At 37.6% G+C, this 17,756-nt stretch overlaps 1 protein-coding gene across 12 annotated transcripts in view; it reads left to right on the top strand.

Moving 5' to 3' along the window:
* CAB39L (calcium binding protein 39 like) overlaps positions 1-17,756 on the top strand; it is a 104,058-nt gene that overhangs the window by 63,889 nt on the left and 22,413 nt on the right. For all 12 annotated transcript variants that reach the window (XM_057707331.1, XM_057707328.1, XM_057707330.1 and 9 more), the window contains 2 exons: positions 13,242-13,410; positions 17,490-17,549. In XM_057707331.1, coding sequence (XP_057563314.1) covers positions 13,242-13,410; positions 17,490-17,549 — 229 coding nt within the window. The remainder of the gene's footprint in view (positions 1-13,241; positions 13,411-17,489; positions 17,550-17,756) is intronic.

Here is a 17,756-nt window from a genome sequence, read left to right as displayed (position 1 = left end):
GAAACTTAGAGTAAGGCTGTTGTTCAAGGTTATACAGCTAATAAGTGACAGAGCCAATTTTTCAATCCAAATCTGATTCTGAACCCCATCTTCTTCACCATAAATACATCCTTGATAAGATTTGAAGCCCTCCACATAGGAAGGAAGAGGGAATTATAGAAGACCCTGAGGACAGAGAAGACAACAAGAAGCCCTAAATGGAACCATTGCACCTGAATCAACTTTACCCATTGCCATTTTCTAGATTATCTTGAAATGCCAGATGTTTAGCCCTTTGTTAAAGGTCAGCATTTTTACTGAATTATCTGTTGTAAAGGTGCTTGAAAACTTACAACATAACTTGAGTGGTGCATTCATACATCAAACAATGATGTTTAAAAAAAAAACAACAACAATGATGTTATTTAGGGATATGATAGTAACATGCTATACTGGACCTAAGTCTAACCATAAAGAATGTAAGGCAGAAAGAAATTGATTCTGGGCCATCAAGGAGAATCATTTGGATATAGGATACAGAACATGGTAAAAGGATTTGGAGCCCAAATTTTATGAAAAGATTATTAAATAGGGGTTGGGTTTAAGATGGCGAAGCTGGAGGACCTGAACTTGCCACAGCCGTGCCATATTCGATGTTTGGAATGATTTCCTCTGGAAAAAAACTTTAAAACTGGCAGAGCGACCCCTTCGCATTGGACAAATGAGAAGGAAACCGCATGGAAGCAGATTTTTTAAATTACCAAGCCAGGAGAAGAAAGATGGCGGTGAAGTAGAAGGACGTGGAATGCATCCCTCTCCACAGATGCATCAGGAATACACCAAAAGATGCAATAATTCCCACAGAGAACCAGCTGAACACCAGCAAACGACCTCGGACACCAGAAAGGACTGCAAAGATCCCGACATAACTGGGTAGGACAGAGGGGGAAAAAAAAGCAGAAAGAGGAGGAGAAGAAAGGAAAGGAATGGGTCCCACGCCCTAGGGCAGGGGGATCTGAAACAGAGGGGAGATTGCCAAATTTGGGGAAACATCCGTTATTTGATGGGGAAACCCCTTCTCCAACAGGGAATTTCCCTGGGTCAGAAGGGAGACATTTCGGACTGTTCAAAGACGGTGAAGCGGCTGAGCTGTGGCAGACGGGAAAGAGTGAGAAACACACGGAGGGTCTGCACCATGGCTCAGTGTGTCCGGACTGAGACGTCGATTCACAGCTGAAGAGGGGGTCTGGGAGCTGTAACATGGGAACAAGAGAACTGGTTCAGGGTGAGAAACATTGTTGGCAGTGGGGAGACAGACCAAGAGGACAGGAAGGAAGAAATCCACAGCGGAGAGTGCCTACCGCGGAAAGCTGTGCAGGCATAGTGGCGGCTTGATACTGCTTACTCACAAGCAGGGGGGAGGAGCCGCAGGTGTAGCCTCTCTCTCGGCGCCTGCGATGGACAAAGGAAGGGCCCCTGTGGGCCTAGCTAACGCACTCAGGGATAACAAAGGCCCCCGGGCGGGGCTGGCCTAGAGTGTCTGCAACCAAGAGCCAAAAGTCCGCAGAGTGGCCCAGCTCTGGAGACATTCGGTTTACACCTGAGCCACCAGTGTCCCTCTGCAACAGGCACTGCCACAGCCGACTGAGCCGCTGTGACCCAGGCAGGGTGCCCCAATGGAGTTGGAGTCGCTCTCTTGGCGTGAGCCGCCCAAGCCGCCACAACCCAGGCAGGGTGTCACTGTTCACTCACTCCCAGGGGAAGGAGCCACTATTGTACCCTCTCTCTCCCCACACACCAGTGCTTACAGACGAACAATAAAAGAAGCTCTGCTGGTCACAGAATAATACAAAAAGCCCAAGGCGGGTAGAAGGACACTTACAGCTGAGACCCCAAGGAAACAGAAATATTAGTATTAATTCTATGGAACTGGTCCATTCTTCGGTCAGTTCTAGTTTTTTGGTGTTTGTTTTTTGTTTTTAAATTATGATCTTAGTCCTAAGGGATCTACACATTTTATAACATATTTTTTATTCTATTTTTTATTCTGTTTTTATTTTTAGCCTTTTTATATATTTCTATTTCTAGCTAAGTTTTTTGTAGTGCTGACTGTATCTCTCCTATCTTCTTTTCATCTCTATCTTTTATACATTTCTATTTCTTTCTTTTCTTTGCATATTTCCAGTCACACTACGCTCTTCTGTTGCCCTGTCTTCTATCCTTTTTTAGTTTATTTTATCTTAAGATACTTACAGGCAATATTATCAGTCTGCTCTGTTTCCTTGCTTTATTCTCTAGATGATACACTGCTTTGGTGTTTATTATTAAGTTTTGTCTTTATCTTAGTTCTAAGTATAATTGTCTGATTTCATTCTGAGACTCTTCAGTCTGTCCTGTCTGGTGGTACTCTTGCTCTTTATTATAGCTGATCCTAGCTTTCAAAATCTCCCTGGATTTGTGTTTGTGTGTGTGTGGTGTTTTTTTGTTGTTGTTGTTTGTTTTTTGGGGGATTTTGTTTTTGTTTTTGTTTTTGTTTTGTTCTGCTTTGGTTTTGAATTTCTGTTGGTTTTCTCTTTGATTGTCTGTTAGCATACTGGGGTTCTTCTATCGGGTCTTTCTAGTGCCTTATGTTCTATTGGATTCAGTATTTGTGTGTCTTATACATGTATGTGTTTCCTTGACTTAGTATTTGTTTGACTCAACACTTTCACATTAGTGTGGGGCTTGGACAATCTTCTTTAAACCCCTATTGCTGGGACAAGCAACCTCTGAAGTTTGGACTACTCCATCAGAAGTCAAGGAGGAGGCTCTGGGGAGGGAGCACTGAATCCAGGATGCTAGACTACTAGGGAGTCCTCAGACACAGGGAAGATTAACTGCAGAGAACTCTCACAGAGCCTCGTATCAGAGTCTAAGCCTAGGCTTCATCCGACTGTCTGCAACTGCCAGTGCTGGACACATCACACCAAACTACAAACAAGACAGGAACACAAACCCTCCCATCAGCATACAGACTACCTAAAGCCATATTAACTTCCCAGATACCCTAAAACACACCTCCTGACACAGCCCTGCTCATCAGAGAGAAAAGACACAGAGCCACACACCGGAAAGCAGACACCAACCCCCCCCCCCCCACCAGGAAGCCTACTCAAGACACTGGACAAACCCCACCATAGGGGGCAGAGGGCAGAAACAAGAGGAATTACTACTAGGCAGCATAGGGAAAGGAGACAGCAAATCCTATAAATTAGACAAAATGAGAAAACAAAGAAACACCATGCAGACAAAAGAGCAGGGAAAAAACCCACAACACCAAATAAATGAAGAGGAAATAGGAAAATTGCCTGAAAAAGAATTCACAGTAATGAGAGTAAAGATGATCCAAAATCTCAAAAACAGAATACAGAAAAAACAAGAAACAGTTAATGATTCGGAAGAACTAAAGAGCAAACAAACAGTAATGGACAACAAAATAAAATAAAATAAAATTAAATTAAATTAAAAATACTCTAGATGGTATAAACAGCAGAATAACTGAGGCAGAAGAACAAATAAGTGAGTTGGAAGATAGAATGGGGGAAATAACTGCCACAGAGCAAGAAAAAGAAAAAAGAAGAAAAAGAATGGAAGACAGTCTCAGAGACCTTGGTGACAACATTAAGCACACCAACATTCAAATCATGGGCATCCCAGAAGAAGAAGAAAAGAAAGGATCTGAGAAAATATTTGAAGAGGTTATAGTGGAAAACTTCCCCAACATGGGAAAGGAAATAACTAATCAAGTCCAAGAAGCACAGAGAGTCCCATACAGAATAAACCCAAGGAGAAATGCACTGAAGCACATATTAATCAAACTAACGAAAATTAAACACAAAGAAAAAATATTAAAAGCAGCAAGAGAAAAGCAACAAATAACATATAAGGGAAAACCCATAAGGATAACAGCTGATTTTTCTGCAGAAACTCTGCAGGCCAGAAGGGAGTGGCAGGATATACTGAAAGTCCTGAAAGAGAAAAACCTACAGCCAAGAATACTCCACCCAGCAAGAATCTCATTCAGATTTGAGGGAGAAATCAAAAGCTTCACAGACAAGCAAAAGTTAAGAGAATTCAGCACCACCAAAGCAGCCTTACAACAATTGCTAAAGGAACTTTTCTAAGCAGGAAACACAAGAGAAGGAAAAGACCTACAAAAACAAACCCAAAACAAATAAGAAAATGGTAATAGGAACACACATGTCAATAATCACCTTAAATATAAATGGATTAAATGCTCCAACCAAAAGACACAGACTGGCTGAATGGATACAAAAACAAGACCCTTCTATATGCTGCCTACAAGAAACCCACTTCAGACCAAGGGATACATATAAACTGAAAGTAAGGGGATGGAAAAAGATATTCCATGCAAATGGAAGTCAAAAGAAAGCTGGAATAGCAATACGCATATCAGACAAATTAGACTTCAAGTAAAGACTATTACAAGAGACAAGGAAGGACACTACATAATGATCAAGGGATCAATCCAAGAAGATATAACAATTGTAAATATCTATGCCCCCAACATAGGAGCACCTCAATACATAAGGCAGATGCTAACAGCCATAAAAGGGGAAATCGACAGTAATACAATAATAGCAGGAGCCTTAACACCCCACTTACATCAATGGACAGATCATCCAAACAGAAAATAAATAAGGACACACAAGCTTTAAATGACACATGAGACCATGGTGACTTAACTGATATTTATAGGACATTCCATCCAAAAACGACAGACTACACATTCTTCTCAAGTGCACACAGAATATTTTCCAGGATAGATCACATCTTGGGTCACAAATCAAGCCTTGGTAAATTCAAGAAAGTTGAAATCATATCAGGCATCTTCTCTGACCACAACGCCATGAGACTAAATATCAATTACAGGAAAAAAAGTGTAAAAAATACAAACACATGGAGGCTAAACAATACAATATTAAACAACCAAGAAATCACTAAAGAAATCAAAGAGGAAGTCAAAAAATATCTAGAAACAAATGACAATGAAAACACAACAACCCAAAACCTAAGGGATGCAGCAAAAGCAGTTCTAAGAGGGAAGTTTATAGCAATACAGTCCTACCTTAAGAAACAAGAAAAATATCGAATAAACAACCTAACCTTACACCTAAAACAATTAGAGAAAGAACAAAGGAACCCCAAAGTGAGCAGAAGAAATCATAAAGATCAGATCAGAAATAAATGAAAAAGGAAGGAAACAATAGCAAAGATCAATGAAACTAAAAGCTGGTTCTTTGAGAAGATAAAATTGATAAACCATTAGCCAGACTCATCAGGGAAAAAAAGGGAGAAGACTCAAATCAACAGAATTGGAAATGAAAAAGGAGAAGTAACAACTGACACCACAGAAATACAAAAGATCATGAGAGACGACTACAAGCAACTATATGCCAATAAATTGGATAACCTGGAAGAAATGGATACATTCTTAGAAAAATACAATCTTCCAAGACTGAACCAGGAAGAAATAGAAAATATGAACAGACTAATCACAAGTACAGAAATTGAGACTGTGATTAAAAATCTCCCAACAAACAAAAGCCCAGGACCAGATGGATTCACAGGCGAATTCTATCAAACATTTAGAGGAGAGCTAACAGCTATCCTTCTCAAACTCTTCCAAAGTATAGCAGAAGGAGGAACACTCCCAAACTCATTCTACAAGGCTACCATCATCCTGATACCAAAACCAGGCAAAGATGTCACACAAAAAGAAAATTACAGACCAATATCACTGATGAATATGGATGCAGAAATCCTCAACAAAATACTAGCTAACAGAATCCAACAGCACATTAAAAAAATCATACACCATGATCAAGTGGGGTTTATGCCTGGAATGCAAGGATTCTTCAATATACGCAAATCAATCAATGTGATACATCATACCAACAAATTGAAGGATAAAAACCATATGATAATCTCAATAGATGTGGAAAAAGCTTTTGACAAAATTCAACATCAATTTATGATAAAAACTCTCCAGAAAATGGGCATAGAAGGAAATTATCTCAACATAATAAAAGCCATATATGAGAAACCAACAGCCAACATCGTTCTCAATGGGGAAAAACTGAAACAAGAACATGAACAAGACAAGGGTGCCCACTCTCACCATTATTATTCAACAGTTTTGGAAGTTTTAGCCACAGCAATCAGAGAAGAAAATGAAATAAAAGGAATCCAAATTGGAAAAGAAGTAAAATTGTCACTCTTTGCATATGGCATGATAGTATACATAGGAAACCCTAAAGACTCTACCAGAAAACTGCTAGCACTAATTGATGAATTTAGCAAAGTAGCATGATACAAAATTAATGCGCAGAAATCTCTTGCATTCCCATACACTAACAACGAAAAAGCAGAAAGAGAAATTAAGGAAAGTCTCCCATTTACCACTGCAACAAAAATAATAAAATACCTAGGAATAAACCTGCCTAAGGAGGCAAAAGACCTGTATGAAAGAAATCAAAGATTATACAAACAGATGGAGAGACATACCATATTCTTGGATTGGAAGAATCAACACTGTTAAAATGACTATCCTACCCAAAGCAATTTACAGATTCAGTGCAACCCCTATCAAATTACCAACAGCATTTTTCACAGAACTAGAACAGGAAATCTTACGATTTGTATGGAAATGCAAAAGACCCTGAATAGCCAAGCAATCCTGAGACAGAAAGACGGAGTTGGTGGAATTAGGCTTCCTGACTTCAAACTATACTACAAGGCTACAGTGATCAAGACAGTATGGTACTGGCACAAAAACAGAAAGGAAGATCAATGGAACAGAATAGAGAACTCAGAGGTAAACCCACACACATATGGGCACCTTATCTTTGACAAAGGAGGCACGAATATCCAATGGAAAAAAGATAGCCTCTTCAATAAGTGCTGCTGGGAAAATTGGACAGCTACATGTAAAAGAATGAAATTAGAACACTTCCTAACACCATACACAAAAATAAACTCAAAAAGGATTAAAGACCTAAATGTAAGGCCACACATGATAAAACTCCTAGAGGAAAACATAGGCAGAACACTCTATGACATCCATCAAAGCAAGATCCTTTTTGACCCACCTCCTAGAACCATGGAAATAAAATCAAGAATAAACAAATGGGACCTCATGAAACTTAAAAGCTTTTGCACGGTGAAAGAAACCATAGACGAGACAAGAAGACAACCCTCAGAATGGGAGAAAATACTTGCCAGCGAAGCAACTGACAAAGGATTAATCTCCAAAATATACAAGCAGCTCATGCAGCTTAATACCAAAGCAGCAAATAACCCAATCCACAAATGGGCGGAGGACCTAAACAGACAGTTCTCCAAAGAAGACACACAGATGGCCAACAAACACATGAAAAGATGCTCAACATCACTAATCATTAAAGAAATGCAAGTCAAAGCCACAATGAGGTATCACCTCACACCGGTCAGCATGGCTATCATCAAAAAATCTGGAAACAATAAATGTTTGAGAGGGTGTGGAGAAAAGGGAACTCTCCTGAACTGTTCGTGGGAATGTAAGTTGATACAGCCACTATGGAAAACAGTTTGGAGGTTTCTTAAAAAACTACAAATAGAACTACCATATGATCCAGTAATCCCACTACTGGGCATATACCCAGAGAAAACCATAATCCAAAAAGAAACATGTACCGTAATGTTCATTGCAGCACTATTTACAATAGCCAGGACATGGAAGCAACCTAAATGCCCATCAACAAATGAATGGGTAAAGAAGATGTGGCGCATATATATATATATATACAATGAATTATTACTCAGCTATAAAAAGGAATGAAATGGAGCTGTATGTAATGAGGTGGATTGACCTAGAGTCTGTCATACAGAGTGAAGTAAGCCAGAAGGAGAAAAACAAATATTGTATGCTAACTCATATATATGGAATCTAAAAAAAAAAAAAAAAAACAATATGTCACTGATGAACCCAGTGACAGGAGTAGAATAAGGATACAGATGCAGAGAATGGACTGGAGGACATGAGGTTGGGGGAGCGGGGGGGCGAGGGGGGAGCTGGGACGAAGTGAGAGAGTAGCATAGATATACATATACTGCCAACTGTAAAATAGATAGCTAGTGGGAAGTTGCGGTATAAAAAAGGGAGATCAACTCGATGATGGGTGATGCCGTGGAGGGCCAGGATGGCGGGAAGGGGGAGCCACGGGAGGGAGGGGATATGAGGATATGTGTATAAATACAGCTGATTCACCTTGGTGTACCTCATAAGCTGCTATAAGAGTGTAAAGCAATTATATTCCAATAAAGAGCTTAAAAAAATTTTTTTAATTAAAAAAAAAGATTATTAAAGAGGACCTTTTCATTTCAAACGAACTTTTCTCCTGGCGCATGCAAATGGCATTCCAGGGTACTGAGAGAGCTTGAGCATGAGGTCACTACACTGCTCTCAGTGATCCATAAAGAACCACTGCCAGTGGAAGATGTTCCAGAAGTCCGATACTAAAATAATACATTTCCCCCAATAACCGTATTTAAAAATGTGTTGTTGCAAAACTTTTCAACCATATACAAAAGAAAGACAGTACAAAGAAATCCCATGTACCCATCACCCAGCCTTAACAACCATCAATATTTTGCTGTGTTTATTTCATCTACCTTCCCAACACCCCCTCCCTTGTTCTTTATTTTCTTTTTTTTTTTGACTGCAGTATTTTAAAGCAAATCTTAAACCTCATGTAATATCATCATAACAACCCTAAACACATCAATATGCATCTCAAAAATAAGATAATTTTTATATAACTACAATGTAATTTTTCCACTTAAAAATTAACAGTAATTCATTAATAACTAATAAGCAGTCTGTAGTCAAATTTCCTTGCTTGCCCCCCTGCCGCCCCCGCAATTTCATAGTTGGTTTGTTCAAATAAGAATCCTATAAGGTCCACTTGTTGTAGTTGCTTGTAATGCCACTTAAGTCTTTTTTCAGTCCCTTTTCATTTATAACAGTACCTTTTCCCATGTTTATGCCATTGACTTGTTGAACTGAATCAGTTATCCTACAGAATTTCCTTTATTCTTGACTTGTCAGATTGCTTTCAAATGATATCATTTACCTTGTGCCATTACCCACCCTGTATTTCTAGACTGGAGGTTATGCTTGAAGGCTTGATTACATTCAGATTCAATTTTATTTTGGCAGTCATATTTTGTAACTGGTGCTATATACTTTGTGTTTCATAACATCAGGAGACCTACATTTAGTAATGCTTCAGATGATGGCAGCCTAATCCCTTAACAAGTTCCCCATCAACTACACTTAATTGTTTTATCATCCATTGATGAACATTGCCTGATTCAGTTATTTCATTAGGGGTTACAAAAAGGTGATTTTCTAACTTTATTATTCCTTCTGTATTTATTGACTGGAGTAGTTTCTAAGAGAATAACTTTCCCTCTTCCACCACAATTTAATTAGTCTGAAGTACAGTCCATACCAGAGAGGAAGAAGAATAAATGCCTAATTCTTTTCCTTCGATTATCAGTTTAGAAAGTAATAAGTTGTTAACCTAGAAACTTCTATTGTTGTCCAGTGAGTTTTGTTTCTCTCTCTTTTCTCCTGTCTTTTTCCCTCTCGCCCTTCTTCCTCTCTTCTTCTCTCCTCCTCCTTACCCCTGTATCCCTGTAGTGTTGTTATGAACTAGTGGACTTAGTGTTTTTTCATACATCTTGTATAGTTGCACTTTATTTTTTAAAATATTTATTTATTTATTTATTTATTTTGGCTGCTCTGGGTCTTAGTTGTGGCATGTGGGATCTAGTTCCCTAACCAGGGATCAAACCTGGGCCCCCTGAATTGGAAGTGCAGAATCTTACCCACTGGACCACCAGGGAAGTCCCTATAATTGTACTTTAAAACATTCTTTTTGATGCTTTTTGATGTTGTGGCCTTTTCAAGTTGACCCATGTCCTTTTGATATCACTCCCATTGGTTTGTGAGAGTTTCCTTGCTTTCTGGCACATTTTGTACATTTCCTAACACAAACCTGGAATTAGCTATTTCAACCAAGGACTCTTGCTCCTTTTAGTTAGAAATGGTTCTTAGAGACTATAATCTGGATGCTAGGGGTACTCATTGACATTGGTTTGTTATTGCTTCTAGGCCTTTTCAGTGGACAGCTTTAGCACATTTTTAAAGTAAGCAAATGTTTCTAGATTAGAAGCAAAACTTTTTGATTATATTGAAGAGGCCAAGTGTTTGCTGAATGGCATTTTACAAAACTTTTCCTAGTGCTGGCTGACCTTGTTTTTTCCATCAGTAACAACAAAAGTCATTTTTCTGCTTACATAATAATCTGTGTTCTTAAATTGAGATATTCTTGCACAAGATCTTCTGACCATTTTCTGTGTAATGTTTATTGTAGCTCACTGCTAGATGAGATGATTGCTCTTATACTTTGGCTTTTATTAAATTTGAAACATCTTACATGCTGTTATTATTTGAATAAGCATGCATATAAAGTAGTGTGCCTTCTCCACACTGACACAGTTAATTATATAGTCCAGACTATATGATCCAAACTACAAATTAGAAGGAAGATATGATTCAATTCTATAATATAGTGATTCAACATTCATTGGATTAACCTTTATCAGCGACCTGCCATTAAATTAGTTGTTGTGGAGAACATAGTGATTTGTCATGGTCCTTGTCCTTGAGACCCTTATCCACAAGTAGAATAAAATAGATGAGATAAATATTGATTCTTTACCAAACCTAAGGGTATTGGTGTTCTTGGGATTTGAAACTTAAGGTAGACTTAACTTATGGAGCACTTCTTTATATAGTAGGCAATAAACTATCAAAAGTCAGTATCCTAGAGGACGGTCAGGTTGAAATGATATATATGAATTATAAATTCCTTAAAGGGTACTGAGGAAAATTAGGAATTTCCTTATATATCCAATATATTCCTAACTTTAAGAAGTTGTTATCTCGGGTAAATGACATTTCCACTGTTGGGCACAAACTGCTAGGATGGAATGACAAGTGTGCTGACCCAGGGTAGCATTTTTAAAAATATTCTTGGTTTTCAAAAATAATCAGTGCATTACACATGGTTCCAATAAACTTCACCAAATGAAAGAAAAAAGAGACCTAATTATACACAAAAGTTGGAGTAGAAACTTTTTTATAGTTTCAGTTTGACAATTGAATTAAGAGATGAGTAAACATTTGCTACAGATCATACAGCTTTTTTTATAAGATGAAGTTTGTGTCTCATTAGAGTCCTCTAGTATTAAGAACTTTAATCAGAGTTCAAAGTTTATCAAATTTATTTTATGTCTGTGAAAAGCATTATGCTAGGCACTCTTCAGAGACTGGGGTAGGGATGGGGGAGAGTAACAGTAAATAAAACATAGACACCATATGGAGAAAATTCGTGGAGAGGAAAGGAGAAGGTAACAGGATAAGTAAAACATATCCTTAGTAATTAAGTTGTTTGTAATGAGGTAAAGAAAACAGATTTATAACAAATTTATTGCAATGTACCATAGTACAGAATGAGAAAAGTGCCAAAGTGGAATTACAGATAAGCTGCTGTAGGAGTATGAAGGAGGGGGAGAGTGATTCTGAACGGTAACTGATTGGAAACACTTCAAGGAGGAGGTAGCATTTGAACTAAGTCTTGAAAAATAAGAGAGAATCTTAAAGGTAGAAACTTAAGGTGAAGGGCATTCTAGGTTGAGAGAATGGCTTACCGCAAGGAATTAAGTGATGTAATGGGAGATGAAATTGAAAAATTAAGTTTAAAGAAAATTATGAAAGTCCATAAATATCTTACTAATAGTCTGGATTTTAATTGTCTGACCCTTATGTTCTTTCTTGAGGTCAACAGTCTTCATTTTATGCTCTCTTAAGTACTCAGTTAATAAATGACAATGTTTTTCTCCTTCAAATTTCAGAAAACGTACTCCTCTTTATAATATCTTTAGTAAAACCCACCTTATAACTCTTCTGTGCATGCCAATAGGCTGATTTTCAAATTCTTCCGATAAGAGAAATTGCTAACGCTATAAGTTGGCATTTTTTAGTATTCTGCAAAGAATCGTGCCTATCTGAATATATTAGCATCTAATGTTAATACGAGTTTTTCAGGGAACATTCAAATGATATTTGTGAATATTATGCCACATGAAAATGGGACAAAAATGAATAAATACCACCCTGGTTTAATGAATTCTCTCAAATACCTTTCTTTGTTATTTTCACTACTGTATTTATAAATTTGATGTTGCAAAGTAAGCTGTTTCGTAAATTGTGGGAAAGAGATTTTATTCTTGAATCTGAATTTCATATAAATGTTATTTTGTTATTCTTGAATCCTCAATTCAAGATTTCCCTCACCCCAAATTTATTCCTCACCCTACCCCAACTACAACATCTACAAGTTCTGTTGACTCTTCCTCTGAACAATATGCATGACCTTCCCACAGTCTTCTGTTACTGTCACCCCAACCCAAGCCCCTATCATCTGTAGCTGGGCTTCTGTTCCTCCTACTAGCTAGTCTCCCTGCTTCCACTCTAGCTCCCAAGCCCATTCTTCCCTGTTTTACAAGATACTCCACAGGTAGCCAGAGTGATCTTTTTAAAAATATATGCCAGGCTGTGTTAATTGCTTGCTTTAAACTCTGCAAAGGCTTCCTACCACACTTAAAAACCAAACTCCTTACCTTGGCTTACAAAGCTGTTGGTTCTTTCCTTGGAGCCTTTGCACTGTTAGTTCCCTTTGCCTGAAATACTTTGCCCCTTCCCTGACCTCTCCATCTAAAGTAAAGCAAATTAAGTAGTCACACTCTATAGTGTACCTGTTTTATTGTCTTCAGTTTCATAGCACTGAAGAATATGAAATTATCTTTTCATTGTTTATAGTCTGCCTCCTCCCCCACCAGACACATTCTTACTAAAATTGAATGCTAGGAAGGCAGACTTTGCTTACTGTTATATCCCCAGCATCTGGAATAGTGCCAGGCACATTGTAGATATTTAGTGGGTATTGAAAGAATGGTGTTTGAATGAACTGTGACAAATGGTATCTATGCTTCCATTAACAGCAGTATTGAAATGGTTCTTTTGATACCATTAATATTATTTTGTTAATAGGACAACGTAGTTCTCTGTTTCTCTCTTGTTTATGCTTTAGATATGAAGCTCCACAGATCGCCTTACGTTGTGGGATTATGTTGAGAGAATGTATTCGACATGAACCGCTTGCCAAAATCATCCTCTTTTCTAATCAATTCAGAGATTTCTTTAAGTATGTGGAGCTGTCAACATTTGATATTGCTTCGGACGCCTTTGCTACTTTTAAGGTAAATTTTTTTTCTGAATCAGCTGGGTTATTTAGTTTCAGCATTTAGTCTTTTGGCCTCTAAGAAGCAATTTAACTTTAAAAAGCAAAAAATTGGGGACTTCCCTGGTTGTGCAGTGATTACGATTCCAAGCTCCCAATGCAGGGGGTCTGGGTTCGATCCCTGGTCGGGGAACTAGATCCCACATGCATGCCACAACTGAGTTCACATGCCACAACTAAGGAGCTGGTGAGCTGCAACTGAGGAGTCTGCCTCCCACAACTAAGGAGGCTGCCTGCTGCAACTAAGGAGCCCACCAGGCACAACAAGACCCAGTGCAACCAAATAAATAAATAAAATATTTTTTAAAAAATAAGGTAAAAAGCAGAAAATTGTATTCCTTAGGTCTGAGCATAGCCAACTGTGTATGATGTGGATCATAAGAGGATTTAGACCCATCTGTTACATTGGAGAAAAAAGCAACTCAAAATGCTTGTCATAAGCTCATATGGGCTTATGAAGAAGACAAAGACAGAGAGTAAGGAAGAAGAAAACTAGTGAGAAGAGCAAAGAGTGAGGGAAGGAAGGAAAAGAGGAGGAAAGGGCAGGGGAGAGATTCTAAGGAGAGTTGGTGGTGGGTGGAGGGAAGAGGAGCAGCGAGGGCGACAAACATGGACATGTGCTCGGGGTGCTGTGAAGTCCCAGGAGTCTGCTCTGTTTCACAGCAACAAGTCTCACCTGGCAAAACAACAGTTGTACAGTGGCTACAGATGAAGCCCCCAAGAGTATATCTAGAACACATGGTAGGAGAGGCCTTGGTGCCTCAAATATGAAGAAGGATATTTAACACAAAGGATGATTCCATTTCTTTTCAGCAAATATCTGTGCCTAAACAACTAAGGACGTGTTCTCTATTAGCAGATACTGTTGACCCATTTTTCCCCCTTTTCTATCTGATGACTCTTTGCTGTCATGGAAACAAGTTAGTTCCTTTTTTAAAAAACCATGTAAGACTTCACAAATAACTGTAAAGATAGAACAACTCTAATGGAGAGGGAAAAGCAAATTCAAGTGAGCATTTATTTTTGAAAATTTCTCCAAAGATTTTTCAACATTTAATGGAATGAACTATACTATACTTGATAATAGTGTCTTGCATCATATGTTGAGCTCAACTTAATTTTCAGCATAATATTGAATCACAAAAATAAATTTTGATGATTTGTATTTGAGCATATTTTCCATTGAACTTAAGTCGAGTCCTTGAGAATCTAAATAACCATAAAAGGTTTCCTAGTATGCTACCAATATTGAAAATGCTAATTTTCTATATTTTACCAAAATGCTGTGGTTAATATAATATAATGACCATAAGTCACTTTTTTTTTAAGTAGCTGGTTTCAAGGGGATTTGTTTGCTTGGTTGGTTGGTTGGTTTGGGCTTTTGTTTTTAACTTCTTAGGCTTAACTCTTTTTGTTTTGAGCTGCAGGATAACTGTTGCCCAGTTTAATCAGTAATGTTTTAACATTGTTGGTTTATGTTTTTGTCATGATATTGTAAATTGTCCTTTCCCAAAAAAGATTCCTTACAACCACAATCTTTTTCACCCCTCCCTCTAAGAATCGACACAATAAGAAGTGGTTTGAATTCTGTCTCTCTCTGCACCTGACTTGCTGTATGTCCTTGAGCAAGTTAGTTAACCTTTGAGTCTCATTTTCTTCATCTGTGAGATAAGGAAAATGATCCCCATTTTTACAGAGTTGTGAAGATTAGAAATAACATATGTAAGGTGCTCGGCACACTCTCCAGCACACAGTAAACCCTCAATAAATGTAGCTGCTGCTGGCTGGTGTAGTATCATGTCCCTGCCATTGAGGGTCTGTCTCTATCATTGCACCCCGAGTTCTCCCAAACCATGCAGAATTCACTAAAATATCAATATCAACATTTTTTAGTGTAATACTTAGACTATGCAGAACCTAGTCCTGTCAAAATAGAATTACTAGGAGGTAGAATGAAAGAGTACGCTATTTCAAATACTTTTTTAAAATTCTAAATTCTTTAAAATTTGAACTTTATTTTTCTTGGCAATTATCTGCTTTTTCCTTTTTGGGTGGAATCCTAGCTAGTTTTTTTCCCCACTCAGTTATTTGGTCTATAATAATGCAAAACCATATTTATTTATGTATTATGTATAAATATGCCTGTGTGTGTGTGTGTATATATATATAGAGAGAGAGATGGTATAATCCCTCTGGTTTTGTGCATACATTTATTATGTATATAAATTTGAGGGTATATATATATATATATATATAATATGTACACACTCACGTATAAGAGTGTATGTGCCTGAATCACTTATCGGCTGTATCCATCATACACCTGTGCTGGAGAAATTCTACCCTACCATATTATATTTTCTATTATTGGATTTTAAAGTTATTTTTTCCCTTAGAATTTGAAGGAGCCACTACCAATAGAACTCCCTCCTTATTCCTCTTTCTTTGGTGTAACACTAATGTATAGTGGATGGGAAACCTTTCTAGGCAGCGCTCATCTGCAAAGTACTCTTTCTGTTGCCGGCATCACTGCATGTGCGAGGTCTGAGGCCACGGGAGGTCACGGTCCTCACACTCAAGGCTGATGACTGCCGTAATAGATGCAGAACCCCAGGGGTGCAGCCATCCACAGTGTCCGCTGCACCCCCTGGAGAGAACTTTCTAACCTGGGGCAGCTCAGAAAATCACTGATACTGCTCAAGAGGTTGGGGAAGAGAGTATCTGAAAACTGAGCATCCCGAATATCCACTTAGAGAAAGATTAGGGGCCCCTAAGGATGCTGTAGAACTACCTTACTCTCTCAGGGGTCCCCTGATATAGGAGCTAGTTTGAATTTTGACCTGGGATGGGCCAGGAATGAATTCCTCAGAGGATTTTCCTGTTTTAAAATTCCAATTCTAGAACTGTACTGCATGTTCTCCTGTGGTAAAAGTACATGTCTCCACTGATAAGCCCAATGGTCAATCAAGTTGTGACAATAAGTAATATGAAATGAAATTAATAGCCAGTCTCATTATTTTTGAACTTGAAAATTGTAGTGCAAAGTGATTTAAATATTTAACTTTTTATTGGAATAGAAATAAATGAGTTTTACCACTCCTGCTGCCTTCTTTTTTTCTGTGAGGTTATGTTGTGTATCTTGTATTTGCTTTTAATAACTTTTAATTAAATATGTATTAAAGTGTAAGAATTTATTTTGGAAAACTTGAAAATTCTTATTAGGTTTTTAATTAAATTCTGCATAGTACCTAGACAGGATATTTAGCCTTTAAGCATATTAAAGGGATTAGCTGAGGCTTGTTTTCTTTCAAAGTTAAGGTGAATTAAGGTTATGATTTAAGTGTGAATTGACAGTCAAACGTTCCTTTATGCTTTTGTTCAGTTTTCTGAGAGTTATATCTGTAATTAGATCAGACTACTTGTCTTCAACTTTGAAAGGGTGCATTGTGCTACTTAGTAACTGCACAACACTTCACAGCCCATTAACCCAAGAGCAGGTCCATGCTGAGATGGCTCTGTTAAATATCATTCTTGTGCTTCTCAGAAAAGTAGCCACCTTCATTTCAAAAGTGGTTGAGAAAAGAAACTAAAGGTTAATCATTGAAAATCTGTTAACTTGTAAGATATGGTTTTAGTCCATTCAGAGTTCTTTTTTTAAAAAAAGAAAGGTTATTAATGATGTTTTGAAAAGATCATCATAAACTTTATTTGAATATTTATTATGTCATATTCACAGTGCAGAGTTGTGGTTTGAATAAATATACTGTAAACTTGTCTCTTAGGTGACATTTGTTTCACTAGTTAAATTATTTCTATAATCTAACAGTGATGTGAATTTAAAGCACTCTGTTGTTTTTAACATGAAACAGTGTGTTTCACACCTCAGAGTGGAAATAATTTTGTGAAGTAAGTGAAAATATTCTGAAACTTTTATGTTTCAGATTAATGATAGACTTAGAATATCTTAGAAGGAAATGATAGTTTTGTGAAATTTATTATCTATAATAATTTTGTTTCACCTGATTGTTCTTTTTCTAGGATTTACTAACCAGACATAAAGTGTTGGTAGCAGAATTCTTAGAACAAAATTATGACACTGTAAGTAGAAGTCATTTTTAAGTCTTTACCTCATTCTCTCTTCCTCTCTCTCTCTCTCCTTCTTAGATCTATTAGCACTTACTACTATTTGTGATACACAGTTGAAACCAACCATATACTTGACTGGTTTATTACCTAGAAGCCAGGTCATCAAGAAACTATGGAAAATAGAGGCTGGCAGGAGATCAGGGCTTTCTCATTTTTCAC

This window comes from Hippopotamus amphibius, chromosome 14, assembly GCF_030028045.1.
Source record: "Hippopotamus amphibius kiboko isolate mHipAmp2 chromosome 14, mHipAmp2.hap2, whole genome shotgun sequence".
Lineage (NCBI taxonomy): Eukaryota > Metazoa > Chordata > Mammalia > Artiodactyla > Hippopotamidae > Hippopotamus > Hippopotamus amphibius.
The sequence above is the reverse complement of the archived record's forward strand: the minus strand, read 5'-3'. Positions and strand labels throughout refer to the sequence as shown.